The sequence below is a fragment of the Bos grunniens genome, chromosome 7, assembly GCF_055505025.1.
Source record: "Bos grunniens cultivar Pamir isolate PY7600 chromosome 7, Bosgru_T2T1.0, whole genome shotgun sequence".
Lineage (NCBI taxonomy): Eukaryota > Metazoa > Chordata > Mammalia > Artiodactyla > Bovidae > Bos > Bos grunniens.
Window position 1 is genome coordinate 99,837,979 of NC_141171.1, and position 22,703 is coordinate 99,860,681.

General features: G+C 37.3%; 1 protein-coding gene across 3 annotated transcripts in view; it reads left to right on the top strand.

Moving 5' to 3' along the window:
* Positions 1–18,760, top strand: part of FAM174A (family with sequence similarity 174 member A) — a 29,468-nt gene extending 10,708 nt beyond the window's left edge. The window contains exon 3 of one of the 3 annotated variants that reach the window (XM_086413261.1): positions 18,333–18,760. In XM_086413261.1, the coding sequence (XP_086269387.1) occupies positions 18,333–18,405 (73 nt within the window). In that variant the 3' untranslated portion in view covers positions 18,406–18,760. Of the gene's footprint in view, positions 1–6,662; positions 6,747–11,187; positions 11,748–18,332 lie in introns of those variants that run through there. The other 2 variants (XM_086413263.1, XM_086413265.1) reach the window with 2 other exon arrangements.
* The last annotated feature ends 3,943 nt before the right edge of the window (positions 18,761–22,703 follow it).

Below are 22,703 nucleotides of genomic sequence, written 5' to 3' on the forward strand. Positions count from 1 at the left end.
TTTTTTTTTTAAAGAGTTTGTTGTTATCCTGCTATTGTTACTGATATTATTTGGCTAGAGTGTATATAATCAAATAATCAGATGTGCCTTGAAGAATGAGACCTCTTGTTGTAGTGGGAAAAGTGGCCTAGGAGAGATCAAGAGGAGCAGAAGCAGGGAAGGTGGGAGGGATATAAGAAGGCGAGAGTTTCCATGAGGTTGTCACCCACAGCCATCTCTTATCTGCGTCTCACCTCATCACAGGCCTCTCTCTCCTATTTATCTTTCATAAACCCCTCTTTTCATGAAGCTTGCATTCCATCAGGGAGCTAAACATGAGTCAGAGTTACAGAAACAGAGAAAGAGGAAGAATAGGATGATGTGGGAATATATAGTGGGGTTGCAGAAACGAATGATCCAGAAAAACCTCTTGGAAGTGACAGGTAAATTGAGACTTGAAACATGAATAAAAATTAGCTAAATGAAGGGTGGCTAGAGGGGCCAGAGTTGGAGAGAGAACTGCAGTCACAGAGAATCAGAAGCAACAGAGTAAAGTATATTCAGGGAACTGAAAGAAATGTATACTATATTAGTATGTATGAAAGAAATGAATGGGGGAATGAATGATTTTTGAGCTTTGAATGCAAAAGGCAGAACAATAAATTAGAGGCAGATTGTGACCCATGTTAAATCAGTTACAAATTATTCTACAGGTTGCAAAAAGCCACTTGGAAAATTTTAAGATAGGGAAAACATAATGAAAGCTATATTTTGAAGATAACTGTGCATAAATTGGAGGAAGATTATGATAAACAGCAAGAGGACCAGGAAAAAGATCAGTTAGATGATACACATGTACATTGGAGGAGTAGAGACTTCTTGGAGAAGTAAGGGAACCAGGAAAAATATCAGTTAGATGATATGCATACATTGGAGAAGTAGGGACTTCTTGGAGAAGGGAACCAGGAGAAAGATCAGTTAGATGGTATACATACATTGGAGAAGTTGGGACTTCTTGGAGAAGTAAGGTAACCAGGAAAAAGATCAGTTAGATGGTATACATGCATTGGAGAAGTTGGGACTTTGCTGATGGTCCAGCAGTTAAGACTCCACTCTCCCAATACCGGGGGGTCTATGTTCAATCCCTGGTCAGGGAACTAAACCCCACATGCCACAATAAAGACCTGGAGTAGGCAAATAAATAAAATATCTGTGTATATACATATATATATTTGTTTTTTAAGAAAAGAGAAATAGAGTGGAGTGAATTATTCAAGAGGCTTTGAAAGATATTGTCAACAGGAGTTAAGTATTCTGTTTAGAAGGTGAAGGATAGAGAAATGGAAATACTGGATTGGCCAAGATATTCATTCAGGCCGAACAAAGAACCCAGTAATAATGGAGATGCAAGTTTTGGGAATAATGATAATTATCAATGATGATTGATAATGAAATAAGCTTGAATTTCTTAATGTTATGATACCATTTACTTAAATGACTTGGGGAAAACTTATACATATGTCTGGACTAAGTAAGGAGGACGGCACATCATTAAGTGTGCTTGTGTGCTGTGCTTAGTCGCTCAGTCGTGTCTGACTCTTTGCCACCCCATGGACTGTAGCCCACCAGGTTCCTCTCTCCATGGGATTCTCCAGGCAAGAATACTGGAGTAGGTTGCCATGGCCTCCTCCAGGGAATCTTCCCAACCCAGGGATCAAACCCAGGTCTTCCACATTGCAGGCGGATTCTTTATCATCTAAACCTCATCCATCCAATAAATCAGTGATATAGCAGCTAGTTCATATAGCAATTTTTTAATGCTTGGCACTAGTCTAGGGGCTTGGGTCACATAAAAGCAACAAAACAGAAAAGAAAAATTTTAAATATCCTGACTTTGTAAAGCTTACCTTCCAGTGGAGAATAGGTGAGATTTGGGGGCTGACATTTCATTTTCTACTTTTCCTTTTATATATTTCTATGTTGTTGGATTTTTTTTCCTTCAAAGAGCCTATGTACATGCATTACGTAATTCCCCCTGCCCCTTGGGAATAATTTCAATTCTATAGAAAAGTTATAGGAATAAAAATATTACAAAAAGTATCCTAAACTTTTAATCTAGAGTCACCTATCTTTAACAGTTTACTTCATTTTTCTCTTACGTTCTCTCTTTCCCAGTCATCATGATACAGAAGAAGGCATCCCGCTCATTTTATATAAAAGTGGTTTTCTGATATTTCCTCTTTATTAGATTCAGAGTATGCATTCTTGGTGGAAATACTGCATAGATCGTTGTGCATCCTTTTCGGGACATCCTTACCTGCAGACACACAGTGTTCACCTGTCCTTGAGTAGCAGTGGTAATGCAACTACTACAAAGGCATTTTAAAATCATACAGTATTCTGCTTCTCATCAAAATTTCCCCCTAGATTTAGTACCCATTTGTCATTATTCTTGCCTGATTTAATCTTCACCATGATAGTTGTAAAATTGTGATTTTCCAACCTCAGCATTTCCTCCATATTTACATTTAGCACTGACATGTACTGTTAGCAAGAGCTTATCCTTGTTTCTTCTTTATCTATCTATATATCTGTCTTATCAGTGGCAACCCACTCCAGTATTCTTGCCTGGAAAATCCCATGGACGGAGGAACCTTGTAGGCTACAGTCCATGGGGTCGCAAAGCATTGGACATGACTGAGTGACTTCACACTACCCTACACTATTACTGTCTATCTTATTGACTGTAAAGATTCATGATTTTCTCTTTCTTCGAAGGTTTATAATTCATTGATGTAGTTGCCAGTGGGGGCCTACTCAGGCTGACTTCTATGCCCCTGTGACTTGCTCCCATTTTTTTTTTAAGAATTTCCTTACATTCTGGCCTAACAAGGTGTTCCAGGCTCATTTTGTATCTGCACCAGCCATGGAATCAGCCATTTCTCAAAGGAGCGCTGGTTCCTTTGGGTACCAGCTGAGCTCTTTGCTATCAGACGTCCTTCAGCAGACAATTCTATGAATGTATATATAACACTTACACACACATATGTGCCCTTACACATGCATGAGTATACGTGTGTGCACACACTTGGTCGTGTCTGACTTTTTGTGACCCCATGGACTGTAACCCACCAGGCTCTTCTATCCATGAAATTTTCCAGGCAAAAACACTAGAGTGGGTTACATTTCTTGCTCCAATATACATGCACATTTGCATATATGTGCATACTTTATATACTGTTACTTCACGCCTCCCATTCTACCATTCCAGTCTATCCCCACTGGGTTCTTCTCTCTTGCTTTCTTCCTTTTCCATAATGACATTTTTCTTGTTCATTGTGTTAAAAATGACTTCCAGCAACATCCTGGCTCCCAACAACATCAACACATTTACTTACTGCTCAATCTTATAATAAAACTAATCCCGTGTCAGAATCACTTTGCATATACAGTAGACAAACGTACTACTAAGAGTTTAGGATTTGTTTGCAATTTTTTCCTTACAACCTCATCCTGCCCAGAACTGAGGGTAGTCAGGTATTGTAAGTGATTTGGCTTAGTTCTTTTTTTCTCCCTTTTCAGTGTTTACAGTAGACCTTTAAAATATAATTTAAGTCGTTTGTTTCTGTTCTAGTTTTTTCTGCCTTTCCCATCTTTATTGTTTTGTTTTGGGTTTTTTTTGTTGTTGTTATTGCCTGGAGAATCCCAGGGACGGGGGAACCCGGTGGGCTGCCGTCTATGGGGTCGCACAGAGTCGGACACGACTGAAGTGACTTAGCAGCAGCAGCACGCCTCCAAAAGTAAAAACTATACCAGAAAATTTTAAGAATACATACCTGCTCACTCTAGGATACACTCAGAGAAGTACTGCTCTCTTGATCCCTTCCACAATTCTTCCCACCCTCACCCATTGTAGATGGTCAATTTCATTACTTTCTTGTCGGTCCTCTGTGATTCTTTTGATGAAAGTTGGTTGGAATATATATTTCTTACATTTCTCTCTCTTACACAAGGTGTAGCCTATAGTTTATATACTTTTATATTTTTTGGTTGCACTTAATAGTACTCCTGTGAGTCATGCTATGTAAGTTCATAGAGATTTTCTTTTTCACAGCTGTGTAGTGCTCCACAGGTGTATGTATCATGGTTTATTGAATCAGTTGCCTGTACTTTCGTGTTTGGGTAATTTTCATTCAATTATTTTGCAGTTACAGGTTATCCTGAAGTGAATAACCCTGCACATACATATTTTTGTATTGTTGGAGGTGTATGTTCAGGGTAAATTTATAGGAGTGGGATTTTTGTCAAAGGGTGTGGAGTCAGTTTTAACCATGAATATTGGAGGTGCCTGTGATATCCTAGAGGATGTAATAAATTGGATGGAGTCATCTCTTCATTAAAAGCGATGATAAACTGTCTGCCATGTATCCTGAAGCACTCCACTAAGCTCTGGGGATAGTGGTGAACAAAAATGGATAAAATACCCAGCCTCGTGCAGTTAGCAATAGATATACATCCATAGGCCAGGAATAAAGAACAAAGAAGTTTGAGCTAGAGTTGGGATTCCTGGTTATCATTTTTCAGCCTTGCTAAAACCAGAGGAAAGGCTCTTCTCTAGGCCCAGCCTGCTTTTGTACCTTTTGAAGTGAGCAGTGAGATGGATGCACACTTCAGGGTGCCAAGAAGCAAAGGCTAGTTTTTTTTCTCCTTTTATTTTCTTCTTCAAACAATGTTAAATAATACCTACACTGATTTTAGATATCTGCTTTTTTTTTTTTTCCCCCAAAGTCTGTGCACACATGGATCTCTTTTTCTGTCTCTCACTTTGAGGAAGGTAGACTCATTTCTTTTCTGCTACTGGACAGAAGTTTCAAAAACATGTAGATAGAGGTGTGTTTGTATTTCTGTTACCTTCTGTAACATAGAGATTATTTTCTGATGAGATATAGAGTAAAAACTGTTACTTTATTTGAAGTAGATTTAATAGGTAAGACTTTCTCTGGTTTACAAATGTTGGCGTATGCATACATGCTCAGTTGCTTCAGTTGTGTCCAACTCTTTTTGATGTTATGGGACTGTGGCCTGCCAGGCTCCTCTATAGCCCGCCAGAATCCATGAGATTCTCCAGGCAGGAATACCTGGAGTAGGGTGGTATGCCCTCCTCCAGGGGATCTTCCTGACCCAGGAATCAAACCCACATCTCCTGTGTCTCCTGCATTGCAGGCAGATTCTTTACCCACTGAGTCACCTGGGAAACCCTCCAGTGTAGGTGTCAGATATTAAACACGCATTATGCCGTCAATTTATTCAACATTTCCAATCTCATGGAAAAGATGAACAGATCTCCTTCAACTTACTATGGAGTTATGTCTGCACAAAGCCATCATAAGTTGACAATATCATAAATTGAAGATGCATTTAATACACCTAACCTGAACGTCAGCATTTAGCATAGCCTACGTTAAACATGCTTAGAGCACTTATATTAGCCAGAGCACTGATATTAGCCTACAGTTAGGCAAAATCATCTAACGCAAATCTATTTCATAGTGAAGTGTTGAATGTCACATGTAATTTGTTGAATACTACACTTAAAGTTTGGTTGTATGAGTGCAGAATGGTTTAAGTGTGTCATTTGTTTACCCTCATGATCTCATGGCTGACTAGGAACCGTGGTTCCCTGCCACTGCCCAGCTTCACAAAGGAGATCGTGCTAGCCTGAGAAAAGATCTTGTTGGATTATCTTCAATCCCAAATTGGGAGTATGGTTTCAAATGAATCCGTATTGTTTTCACATCATCATAAAATCAAAGACTTGTTAAGTCAAACTGTCCTAAGTGGAGACTGTTCTGTATAGATCCCACTGTGACTCACTTTAGTAACGGCTGATAATCATGGTTAATGCCATGATTAATGCATTATTTTTAAAGGGAAAAATCAGCACTTATATGGAGAGTATATCACAAGGTCTTTGTAGACCCTCAAAGAGGATTTTTACCAAGGGCTTCCCAGAGCAGTCATATAAATGGTAGAAAATCCAAGGGAATGAATGGCAGTGGTAGAGAGAATGTCTTCAGAGGGATAAGATCAGGCACGGATCCTGTCACTGAGCCAGAAGGAAAACTGGAGAGAGTAGAGTAGCAGAATTATAATAGGTATAATAATCACTTAATAGTAAATGCCTACCTTAGTGCAGGATGTACCAGACGCTGTACTAAGCTCCTTACGTATACAATGAATTCATCGAGACTGTCTAGCAAAGTAGTTTGTATTGCTTTCACTTTAAAGATAGGAAAACTGAGGCTTGGAGAGTTTAAATTATCTAGGCTTCTCTTCCTACTGCAATCCTCATTCCATTTTTTAAATATTTATATGATTTATACCCATAAAGAAAATAATTCTAAAGTCTGTTCATTCTGTCCTCTATACTAGCACACAGTATTATTGTTTGTTTTTCACATGGGGACCCCTGTACTTGATCTTAGTGAAAAGGCTGAGAAGCGATCAAATGGGACCCCTAAAATGAGAAATGTAAATATTATTTGCCTGCTTTGTTAGTTGCAACACAGAATCATATTAGTCTGCAATAAAACTGCTGGTGATTCTTGTTGGAGCATCTCTTACTGATGCTTCCTTCATTGTTTAAGTGCTTTCTAAAATTCCTTCACCTTTATTTTCCAAACTCTGTCTATAAAATAACAAGAAACAAGTCATTTTCAGAAAGTAGATTAATTTATTTACTTATGATTTAATCACAGTATAAAACTAGCCTTTTGTAGTCAGTTCTTCCTGAGTGACTATAAAAGGATGTGGCTTTTAATATATCAAGATTTTAATAATGATTGTTGTTGGTGGCTAAAATTTGGAGTAATAATTTTTACCATTTCTTTGCATTAGATTGAACTATATGGAACTGCTACTATATGGTTTAATCTAAATCTCCTGAGAGAAGTTTATTTTTTCATGTAATAAGATAGATCAGGCAGGGCCAACTCCAAGAACAGTACATCAGGGCTCTGGCTTCTATTCCCCCTGATCCTCCTAATTCTGACTGTCTTCATGTGTGAGTTTCATTTTTAGACCAATAATAGGATGGTGCCAGCAGTTCCTATAATCATGCCCTGAACAGTAATTTTCAATGAAAGTTAGGTACCAACTATCTTGTGTCTCTTTCCTTAGGAATGAGAAAAGTTTCCCCAGAAACTGTTTAACAGAATTTTATTTGTGTTTTTCGTATCATTGGTTATGTGATCATTGCTAAATTGAACTGTGGCAAGAAAAATGAAAATACCATAATTAGTTCAGAATTATCATCTGGGGTTGAATGGATATTAGGGAGTTAACCATCATTACCACTAGGTCTGCTAATTTAAGCTTTGAGGTTAATATGATTAAATTGGGAAAATTTGTACATATGTTGGAAAACATAGCTCAAGCTGTTTAGTTAATATAATTTCTCTTGAATTTGCTATTGTTATCCTATTACATCTATTTGTATATTAGACATAATTTCTTTTGGTTAATGAAACATTTTACTCAAAGGAATTATAAACTAAACCACATACCAGTGTTTTAATAATTGTGTAGGACATTTTAGCTCTCTCTGATAGAAATGTGATGAGAAATCAGAGATGACTATGTATTAACCAAAACTTACCTTTCATTTTCTTACAAGCATGTTGGAAATAAATACTCATAACCAGTCTCAAAAATGTAGTTTTAAACATTACTTCATAACACAAAACAAGTGGAAATAATACCTTGTTATTCTGTTTGATTTCTGCTGAAGAGTAAAGTTGTTGTTATTATTTTATAATGGTGTACACTAAAGGACATTTTGACAATCTTGGTTGGCAGCTTTTAAAAGCTAGTACTTCTATCACTTCAAGGCTATTCTAGTAATTTCTGCCATGTATGTAATTTTAAAAACTCTAAATTTGTTCTTAGCTCTTCTCTTCTGTCATTAAATTTAATACTGTATTATATGTGTTCGTTACATTTGTGCTCAGTGTTACTTGGCCACAGAATATTTTCTGGTTATTAACATCAGCATATCAGAATCAGGAAACAGATCTAAGTGTGTTGACCAGAAGCTCTCATTTAAGAAGATCTTATTCAAACAGTTATCAATTTGCAAATAATAATTTATAATAAATAATTCTAATTTCTAAATCACTACTTTCAACGTGGAGCATAACATTTTATCAGAATAAACACTTAAGGTTATTCAAAGTAAATAGAGTATGTATAGGAATCTGTCAAAGTACTAATGCTTATTTTAGCTAGAAATTGGTATTTGAGGATGTCCAGTGTGTGTTACTAGTAGGATAGTCTGTACCTGATCCACTTTAAGGGAACTGTGCTGTCTTTGTTATTATTTAAACAGTTAAAGAGAATGTCTGTGTAGGGTTTAGGGGGTTTTTCTCAATGTTTTACTTTTCTGTGGACACTGAGCCTTAGAAAGAAATTTTGCCTTGTTCCAGTTATCATCACAATGTCTTTATTGGTAAAGAACATGAACAATGTGTATATTATTAAATGATTATGTAACATTAAACACTGTTTGGTAATGCTGTTTTCTCATCTCTTGACGTGGTCTAGAGGTGCCCTGTCTAATTTGGTAGCCACACTAGCCTTATGTGGCTTTTCAGAAATTTGAAAGTTGACTAGCATGACCCAGGAACTGAATTTTTAATTTTCAGTTCAGTTCAGTCACTCAGTTGTATCCAACTCTTTGTGACCCCATGAGCCGCAGCACGCCAGGCCTCCCTGTCCATCGCCGACTCCCTGAGTTTACCAAATTCATGTCCATTATTAATTTTACTGGGTTTTAACTGATTGAAATTTTAACTTTAATTGCCAGATTGCTGTTGTTTTAGACAGTACAGAGCTAGAACAAGTGTTAGACTGATCTAAAGTAATTCTGTCAAATGGAAACTCTTATAGAGTAGCTGAATCACAAGTTTCTGTTCATACAACAGTTGATCTGTTTAATAAAATGCTTGCTTACTGCTTTGGTTCAGAATTTGTGTTCAGCTGTGATAGTCTGGGTCGTAGACTCTCTAAGGTATATGCTGGGCTGGATGGGCAATGCAGGCAGAGCTTGCCACCCAGAAGGCTGACTTATATGAGTTGGGTTGCAGGACAGTAAAGGGACAAGGATCTCAAGTTTATGAACAAAAAGTCCTAAACACAATTATTAAGGCATTAACCTTCCCGAGCATTCTCAGATAGTGTTCATTCTGTACAATCCAAAGACATTGTATCTTCTTTAAAAAGGACCAGGGAGAAAAAAAAAAAAAAAAATCCAGGAATCTAATATTTACAAGTGTATTTAAATGAAGAAGGAATAACAATATTCTTGACTACACTAGGACAGTTTTCCCTTTCCAACTTGATTTGGTTTAATAGCTGTTTTGATAGTTTAGGATTTTCTGAGTTAGCTCTTAGGTTGTCCTTGAAAATGTCTTTTTTTATACTGTATCATTGCATAATGTTTACAGAGACAGAATATTCTTGAAGCTTGAAAAATACCCAAACTGAGATTTCCATAAAATGTATTATTACTACACATTTGCTTTACTTCATAGAAAAGCATGTGTAAGAATGCTTAAAATGAGATCTGCTCTCTAAAATGTTTAGGCACAGAATATAGTATTGTTAACCTTAAGTTCAATTTTACATAGCAAGAACATCTCTGGAACATATTCATCTTGCATAATCGAAACTCCATACCCTTTGAGTAGCAATTCCTCATTTCCCTCTTCCCTCAGTCCCCGGTAACTACCAGTCTCTTCTCTACTTCTATTAGTTTGACTGTTTTTTAATATAAGTAGTGGGGAATCTAGAATCACAGAGACTCACAAGTTTTTCTCATATCATGAGAAGCCTGCAGAAGTCGGCTGCTGGCATCTGTGCAATGGCAGTTTGATGACAGGGTCTACATGTGTGTGGTTTACCTAAAGCTTTATCCTAGTTATATGGCTGCTGCAGTTTCAGCCATCACATCTGTATACCAGAAAAGACAGTGAGAGGCAAGAACCCAAGTCACATCTGTCCTTTTATCAGGAAATCAGAATTTCTCAGAACCTTCCCTCCTTCCAGCATATTGTCACCCTACTTAGCTCATAAAACTAAATCAGTATTTTTATTAGCAAAGAGGAGATAATAGATATTGAGCAGACAATGAAAATATGTCACTCTGACTATTCAAAGTATTTTCTGAAGGTTAAACTTGGCAGCTGGCAAGAGAGAATTGGTTTTGCAGGGGACCCTGAATGAATACATGAATTCTGGGCAATTATTGTTCATGAGTAGCAGGTTTTTTATTAACCTTCAATATGTATTTTTTTAAAAAGCTTAAATTTACCCTCAAAATATATTGGAATTTCCTTAGCTTATAACAACATAATCATTTAGAGATCTATTATAGATTGCTTATTATAATTTAGATAAAACATTAAGTTGGAAAAGAGTATTACTCGTTCTCATAGGTATCTCCAATGAAGTTCTATATGTTAATGATGATTATAAAGGACAACTTATTAAGTTAGTAAAATCTGCATACCTTTGCTTTTGGTTGGATTAAATGCTTTCGGTTGTAATGGCTCTTATTAGCAGAAGTTCCTTAGCATCTGTGGTTTAGATTAAGTAGCAGTAAAGCCTGATGTATAAATAGAATTAAAGTGTATAAATATGTGTGATGAAAATATAACCTCATATTACCATAAACTAGTCAATAAGGTAAGAAAATAGGCATTTACCACATCATATAATTTATAGAAAGCCTTATCTTCTGTATGGAAAAATTTTATAACTGTATTATAAATATTAAAAGCATTTTTTGATTGTTTCATTGAATATACTTCCAGGCCTGCAGCTTCAATTAATGCTACTTTCTGAAGGTTTAGAAATAGGATCTGTTAAGGATTGTGTTTACAGAAACTATAAATAAATAATTACATTGTATACTTGTCAAAGTGGTTCAATGTATAAAATTCGTTTGAAAAAGTTAGAAGTATAATTTAAAGAATAGTATCTGATATAATTAGTGTAGACAAAGTAACTGTTTTATTAGTGCCCTTCATTATAATTTCCTTAAATTAAATACTTTCATTATCTTCTGGCACTCCAAGTCTTTGGGGATATTTTAAAGTGTGTTTGAATTTGTTCCAGGATAAGCATTTATAGTATTTTTTTTTCTTGCAGATAAGAATGTGCCTTTTGATAAGAAAACTTCATCTTCTACAATGAAGAGCAGAATGTCTATGTTTAAGGAATAAAAAGCCACTTTATCAATTGGGGGGTATTTAAGTTACATATATTATGATAACCTTCAATTTGTTGTTGCAATAAATGTGTATCATTTGTTAGTTTTTCTCTGTATAGAAGTGCTCTTAATGGGCTCAGAGTTGCTGGGAGTAAATTGTACTATAATAGAGATCTGAAAATTACTTTAAAGCAGTGTGTTTTCTGATCAATTTCTCTTTCTTATTTACCTTATTATTGTAAACTGTTTATGTACTAATCAGTTCATTTTATTTATATATGTGTATATATATATATATAATTTATTTTTTGGCTGGTTAAGGGTTGTTTTTTTTTCCTTGGAACTATAAATCCCAACAACCAACTGGTGTGTAACTTTATCAAGATGTATTTCCCGTTTTTGTGGGGAAAAGAAGCCAAATTTATTATCTTAAGTTTGAGTTTTTTAAATATAAAAGTGTCTGTGTTGTGTGTAAAACAATAAATACTATTTAAAATTCTTTGAATGTGGTATAAACAAGATGTGTTTATACAGTAAACCCAAAGCTATAGATTTATAGATTAGCATATGTATTTTATATGATTTCTTTAAAAATCTGTCAAAAGTTATTGTATTTTAACAACTTCCTTGTTAAATTATGATACCACGTTGATTAGATATTTCAGAAACCAGTGAATTTCAAAGCCATTTAATTTGTTTACAGTATTGTGAGAGAAGTACCAATGAAAACGTTCCCATCATGTTATATCGTAGAAGAGGAAGGAATTGAAGTATGTGCATAGACTTTGGAGTCAGACCTAGGTACAGAGACTGACCTCATTATCTTCTGAACGTGTAAATAACCCTACTGAGCTTCAGTTTTTCACATTCTAAAAACTAGAGGAGAACTGACAGGAAGAGTATGGGTCACGGACTCCTTTTCCTAGAGGGGCCATGAAGGTAATTTAAATCTGTGTGTCAGGACAGGCTGGTTGATAGAGTAGGTAACAGATGGTCCCCAGATCACGGTGGGTTACAGCAGAGATTTCTCTCTCACTCACACTGCCCGTTTGTTATGGACAGTGATTCTGCTCTTCAGTGTTTTCTCCAGGGCCGAGCTGATGAAGAAACCTCAGCTTGGAATATTGCCTCGTAGCTAAATGTCCAGATGCGGTGAACTGCATGCTAGTTGATAAGCATCTGCCCTGAAGTTGTATATTTCATTTCCATCTACATTTTATTCCAAAACAAACCCTGAAGCCTCTCTAGAGTTCAGCAAGGCAAGGACAGGTAATCCTCTAGCAATGAGGTAACTTGGAGTATTTGACCACTTAAAATGCCAAGTTAGTTTCTCCTATATGCTAACGGGCTTACCACAGTGAGCCAAGTCCCCCTGATGTCAGTATATTCTGTATATTATGTAAACAGAGACTAAAGAGAAAATATATTTCCTGTTCTGAAGGGATCAGCCTTTGTTCAGCTCCCACTAATAGTTATTATCAGGAACTATTTACACAGTGTTGATAAATACTTTAGTTTTATTTTCCAAAAGAAACCAAGCCTCCAGATTTATTATATGAAGCTTCATCATTTAAAAATGTTATTAAAACCAGATCATACCTAACATTTTGTGATATTTGAAAATCATTTACTGTAGTGTCTTAGAAATAGTGTTAATTCATTTAATACTTGTTATTTATAAACTGATTTTTGCATTAAAACTAAATGGAAGTAAGAATCAAATCTATCAGAAAATAAGAAAACTAGCCATTAAGATAAAGCAATGATAATCATTATACATGATCTCTAAGTTGGCATTAAAGGGGATGTTACCAAATGTTTTAATATGTGGCAGCAACTTTATTAGAAATACACAGTTTCTCAAGGTTACTACTTTGAAAAGGATATCTTTTATCTGAGTATGAAATTCTGACATGTTTGTTAAAAATGCTCATATTTCATTCCTTTCATATAGTCATTCTTATATTGCAAATCTACTATTTTAAGCATCATAATAAGTTACTTTGATTCAAGTGCCAGATAGTACACCAAATTTTATTTAGCACACAATGTACATAAATTTTCATTAGATGTGTAGCAATCATGGTGATAATATGGTTAAGATTTTCACCTACAAAACTAAATGCACACTGTAAGTAGCTGGTGTTTGAAAACATGTTAGCTATTCTCCTGTCCCTTTTGTACTTCCTTTGGCTGTCTTATTAGAAAGAGCCTGACCTAAGAATTAGAGATGAGTGGAAACTGGTGTAATTGCATTCATAGCTCAGGAGGGAAGTAAGTGGAGAAAAAGAACAGGTTTGGAGTAGCTTACAGATGTTCCACCCTTGATCTGGAAGCCTGACCAGCCACTACATGTGGCTGGGAAATCGCATCACTTTTTGCCTGATTTCCCATAATTATTAGATAAGTAAACACTACTATGGAATCAAATCCTTGGCCTGAATACTCAACCTGCACCTTGTCAGCTTCTCTCTAGTTCTGGAGTTTAGTTGTTTACCAAGGATATAATCCACTACCTTTTATTATCTATTCTCTTTTTCCTTCTTTTTTGCTCTTTTCATTGTAGTTCTGTTCATTTTTGCTTATTCAACATAGGTTTATCTAATGTACTTTTTAAAGTAAAACAGTAAAGGAAGAATAGTTTGTTTCTCTCACGTTGGAAGATAAAAGAACTTGTAAGGAAAACTACTGAAGGGATGAATATAGTAAAACAATCCATTTCATAAACGTGTGATAGGAATTTTTTTTTTCCTGATACTCCGTAAGCTTTCCCAGCGTTTTCAAGGATGGCATTCATAAACAGCTTTATCTTCAGTGACTTACAAGAATCCAGCAAAAATGATTCTCAGTACAGATGCTATGCTTGATAGATTCTTACTAAGATAGATGTTTGATAATTCCTTTAATTTCACATCAGTCCCTACATCAGAAGTTGAATGTTTTATAAATCCACAGTTTCCAACATATTTTGCCTGCCCATATTAATGGCATGATACAAGGCAAAAGGTAAAAGCAGAGGGAAGAAGATGGAAGAGGGATCATCCCCAAACTTTTATGTCTGGCTGTTTGAAAAGCCAGGGATGTTGTGTATTTCATTACAGGATCCTATTATAAAGACACAGTATAGGGTCTCTAGCCAGGTTTCCAGCTCTATTTTTCATCTAACTCTTAAATATATGTGTTTTTACTTGGATTTCTCTCCATTCTGATTATACAGGTTCCTTCAGTACTCATGACATGTCATCAGGGATAAGTCAAAGTTTCTCAGTTTTTCTCAAATAGGCATTTGAAGCAAAGTAAGCAAACATCTCTGATAGTTATTCCTCTTAATCTGCAGGGTCCTTTTAGGGCAACCTGGCCCCACACCTATTTTAATTACTCTAAAAGGATTAGGAACTTATTTTATCCTTTGACTCTGCTCACCCCCTGGCCTAAGAATCTTTAGAGTGATTAGACTGTTTTGGTGGGAGTGGTGGTTTCATTTTGTTTTTAATCCTTTAACTCCAAATGGGAAGGATGGCAATCTTTCAGCTTCAGACTTTAGCTCTTATCTGCTTGTCTTATGTTTATTTCCCACTGATTCTGTTGTTACTGTTCATCTATGCAGGGTCTGATCTCCTGCCCTAAAATTCCACTTTTATTTTACCCGGTAGGCTTCTCATGGACTAATAGCTTCTTATGGACAATTGAGCTAAATTTTAGGTGAACAAGCACCAGTGTAGTCAGAGAGGTTCAAAAAGCCTGCAGATTTACTTACTTCTAAGCAAGACACATGAGACCTTTAATTATTTGCCCTTGGTTTGTCAAATTTGCATTACACCATGCCTGGATTGAACAAATCCTAAAATCTAAGGTAAAATCAATAGGTGTAGTCTTTCAGAGAAGACAAACTGTGTCATTTCTGCTGATAATTATTCTTTATTGGAATATGGCAAGCTGGTCTCCAAAAAGGTAACCATCCCAATTCTCTGGCTCGTCTTTTGTAATGGATTTCAATGTTCCATTTTCCAGATATAGATAAGTGAATTGAATTTCACAAATTGCCATAGTTTTGAGGTGTTTTTTTCTTTTTCTTTCTCAACTCTATGGTAAAATAGACTTTTGACAAAGATAGGTTTATAAACTTATTTCTAGCATCCACAAGGGTCCAATGTTTATTGCTCCTGAACTAGTTGCCTATCAAGGTACTTAACATTATTCCCAGGAAGAAAACCCACACTGGATATCTGCTCACAGTTTTATTTATATACAATAAAAAGATAAATTTGGGGAGGTGAGGAAACAGGCACAGGTAAACAAAAGGTAGGAAAATAAGGTCACACTATGATTTAATTGCTTCACATCTATGCTCTGAAATTACGTACTTTTGCTATAAGGGTGCCATAAATGTCACCCAGTGTCACCCTGTTGCTAGTACAGAGAACAAAGGGAAAATCCACCTTAGCATTTCCTTCACCTCTTATATCCAAATCAACATTGAGCGACTGAACAACAATAATACTCTATGGGCCTGATCATTAATATATCAGTTTGCCATCTTTATTGTGAAATGAACAGGAATGTTCTAAGAGAAAACTATGAGAGATATTTGCTTGAACATTGTATCAGAAATGTTTGGGCTTCCATTGAACAGCTAGTTTGATTTTTTATTTTATATACTGTGGCAGTTTTCTAACTATACGACTGGTCCTTTTTGTTAACCCGCAACACTCAAAGCTGAACTAGTAGCCCCAGTTTAGCGAAGTGCAACACTTTATGGTATCATTTTGCATATTCATCTGATCCCAGGAGTGTCTGTTTATATGATTGTGTGTGGCTAAACAACGAAATAGGAGATTCTTTTTCCTAATATCTTGAAGTCAGGAAGTTCATGGTTCCCAGTGCTTCTTTATAGATCAAAGAATTCAGGGCCAAGGTCTCTAAAAATGTTTCGGTATTTCCTTCATGGGTTTAAGATTATTCCAGCTGCAGGAGTCATGCCTTTGTTTTCAAAAGGAAGGAGGAAACGACCAGAAGAAACATGATCGGTCCTGATAACAGATGTTCCTGCCATCTATTATTTCACATCAAGCCTCCTCCAAACTGAGCAGCTTGAAACAATTTATATCATCACATATGCCTCTGTATATTACCTAAGCTCAACTGACTATCCTCACTTGGGATCTCCCAAGTGATTGCAGTCAGGCGGGCTGGTGCTGTGGACAACCGAAGGCTTCCCTGGGCTCAAGAGTCCAAGGTGACTCACGTGGCTGAGTTGATGCTGCCTGTTGGGCGGGAACTCAGCTGAAATGCCTACACTTTCTCATAGCCTGGCAGATGGGTTCTGAGATGGAATGTCCCAAGAGTAATTGATGAAAATGACCGAAGCAAAGACCTTTAATAACCTGGTCTCAGATGTTTTTGAATATTGCTTCTGACACATATTCTAGTGGTCAAGAAAAGAACTAAGGTGTACTCAGATTCAAGGGAAGGAAATTACAGCCTGTGCGGGCACAGAGACAAGGGATCTGTGGTGAACATTTCTGAAAACTGCCCACCACATTTCCGGCTATCAATATGCATGTTTGTCCTGCATGCAGAATAGACTGATTCTCTTCAATATGTCCCAAATTGTATTCCATTATGACACCGGTTTATAGTGTAGGAGTCATCCTTTAAAGGATGAGCATGGGATGATGAGGGTCTAATTTCTCAAATGCAGTTTCTTGAGTATGATTTCTCTCTAATGGAAGATCTTTAAACTAAAGAGATAAGCCATCTGCTCAGTAAACGCAGTAAGTTACCTGTTCAACACACTTATATTACAGTGTTGTTACAAAGGTAGGAAATTTGCAAAGCAAACAACAACTCCAGTTTTAAGAGGGTGGAGTCTCACAGGAGGCACACTGCAGTCACTCATCTGCAAGAAGTCTGAAATCTACCTGTTCCTCAATTGGGCTGAGTCCTGCTTCCCAAGGAAGAGTCTCTGTGTCACTTGGGCCTGCCTTCTAGGTTTTGACTCTGCTCTCTAATGCTTCCCTTTTCGTTTAGAACTGGCCTGTGTTTGCTGCTGAGTAGCTTTCTCAGCCTACTTTCTGCCTTTAGAAGGTTGGAGACCCCCAAGGGCTCTCTATTAGTTTGAGTCGCTTCTATCCCTTTTAGCCCAATTTTATTGGGTGTTCACTCCATCAGACAAAAGCCATCCCCACAATTTTTTTCTTTTATTTTAGGCTGAAAGACTTGATGCTATGGAATTATATCCTTAATATTATCAGGAATCCTATTTTCTAGTTAGCAAAGTCTACAAGACACTTTGATATTTGATATCATAGGAGTCTTTCTGTCTTGGTTGAGGCCCTACCAGAAATGTTTCTGAAGTATCAGTAAAGGGAGCTCTAAAGACACCATTGAACCGAACTTTATCCTCCTGCCACGTGTTATTGGAAATATTCTGGATTTGAGTTTTGCCCTGAGGACATTTCTTATTTTGAGAAGCCTCTTGCTGCTTGCAAAGACTGGAGATGATAAACAGTTCTATTTTTGAGCCCAGTAAATCCTACCTCTCTTCCCTTTAAATTCATCTATGAAACACTGAATATTTTTTTTAAGCTAATTCTTTCTCTGTATCTTATGCATCTAACAGAAACCAATCAGCACATACAATATTCTGCTTGGAAATCTCATTTGCCTGATTTATCAATTCATTAGGACCATTTTCTACATTACCGTAGCATGTCGTCACTAAACTTTGTCCAACTAAAAGGTTTCATATGACCTAGTTTCAAAAATTCCTGACCATCACTCCTGCTATATCCCATCAGTCAAATCAGTCACTAAGTCAATCCCAGATTCATGAAAAAAAGAATTAGACTTCACCCCTTGATATATGAAGGAGCATGCATGTAAAGAAAAGGAAGGAATTTATGATGGCCATCTTTAGAGATTATCTATGTCGTCAGAAAAATAAAAATTCCCAGAAGTCGTTAACACACGTTAATTTTGCTCATTGGTGGGAATTGTTTCAGTGTTTGGTACAGGTATAATGCAGACACTAGAAAATGTATTTAGAGTTGTTTTTTTTTTCGTTTTTTTTTTTTTTTTTCAGGATCCATTGCAAACTCAAACAGGAGATACAATACGATGAGGAAGAAGGGCTTCCCTGGTGGCTCAGATGGTAAAGAATCTGCCTGCAATGCAGGAGTGCCAGGTTGCATCCCTGGGTCAGGAAGATCCCCTGGAGAAGGGAATGGCAATCTACTCCAGTATTCTTCCCTGAAGAGTTCCATGGACAGAGGAGCCTGGCCAGCTACAGTCCATTGGATTATGTAGAGTCGGGCACAACCTAGTGACTAACACTTATCTTGAATAGAACCACCTATAATCCAATGGAGACATCCCAAATTCTCTTCTAGTTGCTGCATCCAGCTCAAAGTTCAAGATGTGTAATCTTGATGACAGGTAATTTCACCATTAGGACCACATGCAATTCCTGCTTGTCTGGTAATTATTACACTACAAGGTAAATTGTCCCCAAAATATGCACAATGTTGGAGAAAATATAGATGAACTGTAATGAAATCTTCCATTTGGAAAGAAAGGATTAAGAAAATACAGAGAAGTAATACCCATAATAACTTTCAAACCAAGATAAGAGATAAGAACAGCAAGGACTCCTTGAACTAGCGGCAGAGTAGAAGCTCTGGGTAGGCCGGTGTTGGTCTCAATCTCTTTTTATGGTCCCTGGCTCTGATCCCTGAGATGCTGCTCAGATCTGGTACTTCAGGCTGTTGTACTTTTCAAAAGCAATTGCCTATTACCGTGTGTTTGTGCAGACTGGAAATTGTTTCATACCTTTTTTAGTGGTGCAATGACAGTCGCAAGACTTTACAATCCAGACTGGGTGTTTGATCACTTACTGTATTGTCAGAATGTTAGCAGATTACCTGTGTCAGTCAGTATCCTACAGATACAACTGTAACCAAAGATATTACCTTGGGCTTCCCTGGTGGCTCAGCTGGTAAAGAATCCACCTGCAGTACAGGAGACCTGGGTTCTATCCCTGTGTTGGGAAAAGCCCCTGAAGAAAGGAAAGGCTACCCACTCCAGTATTCTGGCCTGGAGAATTCCATGGACTGTATAGTCCATGGAGTCACAAAGAGTTGGACATGACTGAGCAGCTTTCACTTTCAAAGATATTTAGTCCAAATTTTTAACCTTGAATTTTCTCTTTACTGAGTAGCCTTTTAACTTTGAATAGCCTCTTTACTGACTAGCCCTTACATTCTGCACGCTCTTCCTCCCTTAACTTAATGGCCATTCCCTTGAGGTAATTTAACATATTTGACCTATAAGAGTCATTCAGTTGTGGCCAACTCTTTGTGACCCCGTGTACTGCGGCCTGCTAGACTCCTCTGTCCATGACATTCTCCAGGCCAGAATACTGGAGTGGTAGCCTTTCCCTTCTCCAGGGGATCTTCCCAATCCAGGGATTGGACTGGTGTCTCCTGCATTGCAGGCGGATTCTTTACCAGCTGAGCTACCAGAGAAGCCCAAGGACACTGGAGTGGGTAGCATATCCCTTCTCCAGCAGACCTTCCCAACCCAGGAATTTAACCAGTGTCTCCTGCACTGCAGGCGGATTCTTTACCAGCTATGCTACCTGGTTGGGCCAAGGCCAAATCCTTATCTCATTTTTGCCTTCATACTGTTCCATTTGCCTGGCTGCCTACCAGTTTTACTGCTGCTTTGCTGCCTTTGCAATGGCTTCTGTTTAGGGTATAAAATATGTTTGTTTGTTTAGCCTTCTGAGGTGCCAAATTGGAGGATTCTCACACAATATAGATGTTTCACTGTAGGGAGAGAGTGTTTCTCTTACTAAAGTGGCCTTTCCCCCTATCTGTGCTCCCAAGCTATCTACTTCCCATCTGGGTTCATCCGGCTGTTGTAGACTTTTCCTAAAGGTGGCTATAGAGTTAGCACTAGCCAACATTCTGATCAGTCCCCACTGCTCCCAACATTCAGTATCAGTCAGAGGATAGTTTGGCTCAACTAATTTATCAGATAATGATCTGACCAAATATTTTCCGTTGTATATAAAGTGTGACCAGTTTTCCAGTGTCAAGCTTCTAAGACTTGAATTTTCCTCTTTCCACTTTCTCCATTAAGTCAAGTCCATATTTTAGTTCCAGTTTGTGATCTGCTAACAATTACTGAATTAAGTGCAGTGCTTACGTGCAGAACAATGTGTTTTAAATAATTTAATTAGCTACAGTTAGTTCACAAAAACCCCAGAGGAACCAGGGAAAAAATAGTTCACAGAGAAACATTACTGCTCCCATGGCTTGTCACCTAACACTTGTAACACTAGGCACTTGAAAACAGAAACTGCTACAGCTGCCCCAGAATAACAGTTCTCTCTGGTTATACATGCCAGAAGATCAGATCTCCCTACACAGAGGCTGACTCATTTGGCTTCATTCTATTGCCAAACTTCTGCTTGGTGTTGCAAAGCGGTCTGGGGATTGTAGTCTTTAGCTTTACAGCCTCAATTTACAGAAAATCAAGCAAAAAGGGATGCAAGTGGATATATAGAATCAGCCACACTTGTTTTTTTATTGTATTTTTCTTCCTATAAAAGCAGCATAGCAGAGTGACAAATCTAACATGGCAGGTTCAGCGCTCAGACCTCAGTGGCTTCCGTATGCCACTGTGTGGCCTTGGGTATGACTTTTTTATAAACCTTAGTATCCCTATTTTGAAACACTAGGAGAATAATATCATATTATAAGCATAGTGTGACAACAATTTATTAATAGGAGAGTACAAGTAGTTATTAACATAGTATCTACACGAAGTCAATTCTAATAGTTATAATTCTTAATAATAGTAACAGTCATTGCTATTATATATTATTTCCACTTTGACGCAATCTCCTAACTTAGTTTTTATTCAGTTTAAAAGTTTTACTATATTTATTTTGAGAAGCTGCCTCAGGGTTTTGAAGTTTCTTTTTGAAATGAGACATGACTTAAATATAAGTAATTCTGAGTATTAAAACATTTTTAAAGTTGCATGAAAGCCTAAGATTTACAAATGAGAAAGTATCTCAGGACTTTTCTGGGAGAGGTCTAAAGGTCTTGTGTAAAATGTTTATCATCTCATGTTTCTCTTTAGGCCATGAATAACGTTATTGAGGCTTTATGTTTAGTGACTAATTCTACAAAATTTTGTTAAGCACTTACTATGTGCTAGTCACTCTTCCTAAAGGTGAAAAGACTGATAGGATCTTCACTCACATAGAGTTTATACTCCAATAAGGGAGACAGGCTCAGACAGTAAAGGGTAAAGTATCCACCCACAATACAGGAAACCTGGGTTTGATCCCTGGTTGAGAAGGTCCCCTGGAGGAGGCCATGGCTCCCCACTCCAGTATTCATGTCTGGAGAATCCCATGGACAGAGGAGCCTGGCAGGCTACAGTCCATGGGGTCGCAAAGAGTCGGACATGACTGAGCAACTAAGCGCAGCACAGCAAGGGAAACACAATAAACCAGTACACAAGTGTGGGTAGAATGGCTACTGATTGTGATAAACTCTGAGAAAGAAGTTGTGTTAGGAAAGTTTTGGTAGGGGCAGGGTAAGCTACTTAGCATGGAATTTAAGAAATGCATCCCAAAGAGGGTACATTTAAAAAGGGACCTAGAGGAATGAAAAGAGACAGATGTGTGAAAAACCAGTGGGAAAGCATTCCAGGGAATGGCAATCTCAAATTCCCTAAATGGAAACTAATTTGAACCATTATAGAAACAGAGAACACCAGGCTGCCTGGGGTTTAGTGAGTTAGAAGAGACTAGTGCAAAGTTAGAAAGCCAACATGGGCCAGATTTTGCAGAGCTATAAAGGCCTGGCAAGAAGTTTGGGTTTTATTATAACTGAAATGCAAATGGGAAGCTATGGAAAGGTTTTTAAAGTAGAGATGTTGTCTAATCTAATTTGTATTTAAAAAGATCCCTCTGGCTCTTAGACAGAAACTAGACTGGAGTGAGCTAAGAGAAAATCAGAGAAACTAGTTAGGAGGCTTTTGAAATAAGTAGGTGGTTATGGGGTCTAAGGTGGTGAGAGAGGAAATGGATTAAGTAAAGGATGTTTGATACAATTTAGACATTCAAACTAGCTGGACCTATTCCTAGATTAGATGAGGGAGATAAAGAAAAAGGTGAAGTCAAAATGACTCCCAGGTTTTTTGCCTTAGTGATTGGGTCAGTTGTAGTATTCTGAGATAGGGGAAATTAAGAAGAGGTGAGGCTTGAAATTAAAAGATGCTTTCTCTTTGGAAGGAAAGTTATGACTAACCTAGACAGCATATTAAAAAGCAAACACATTACTTTGCCAACAAAGGTCCATTTAGTCAAGGCTATGGTTTTTCCAGCAGTCATGTATGGATGTGAGAGTTTGACCATAAGGAAAGCTGAGTGCCA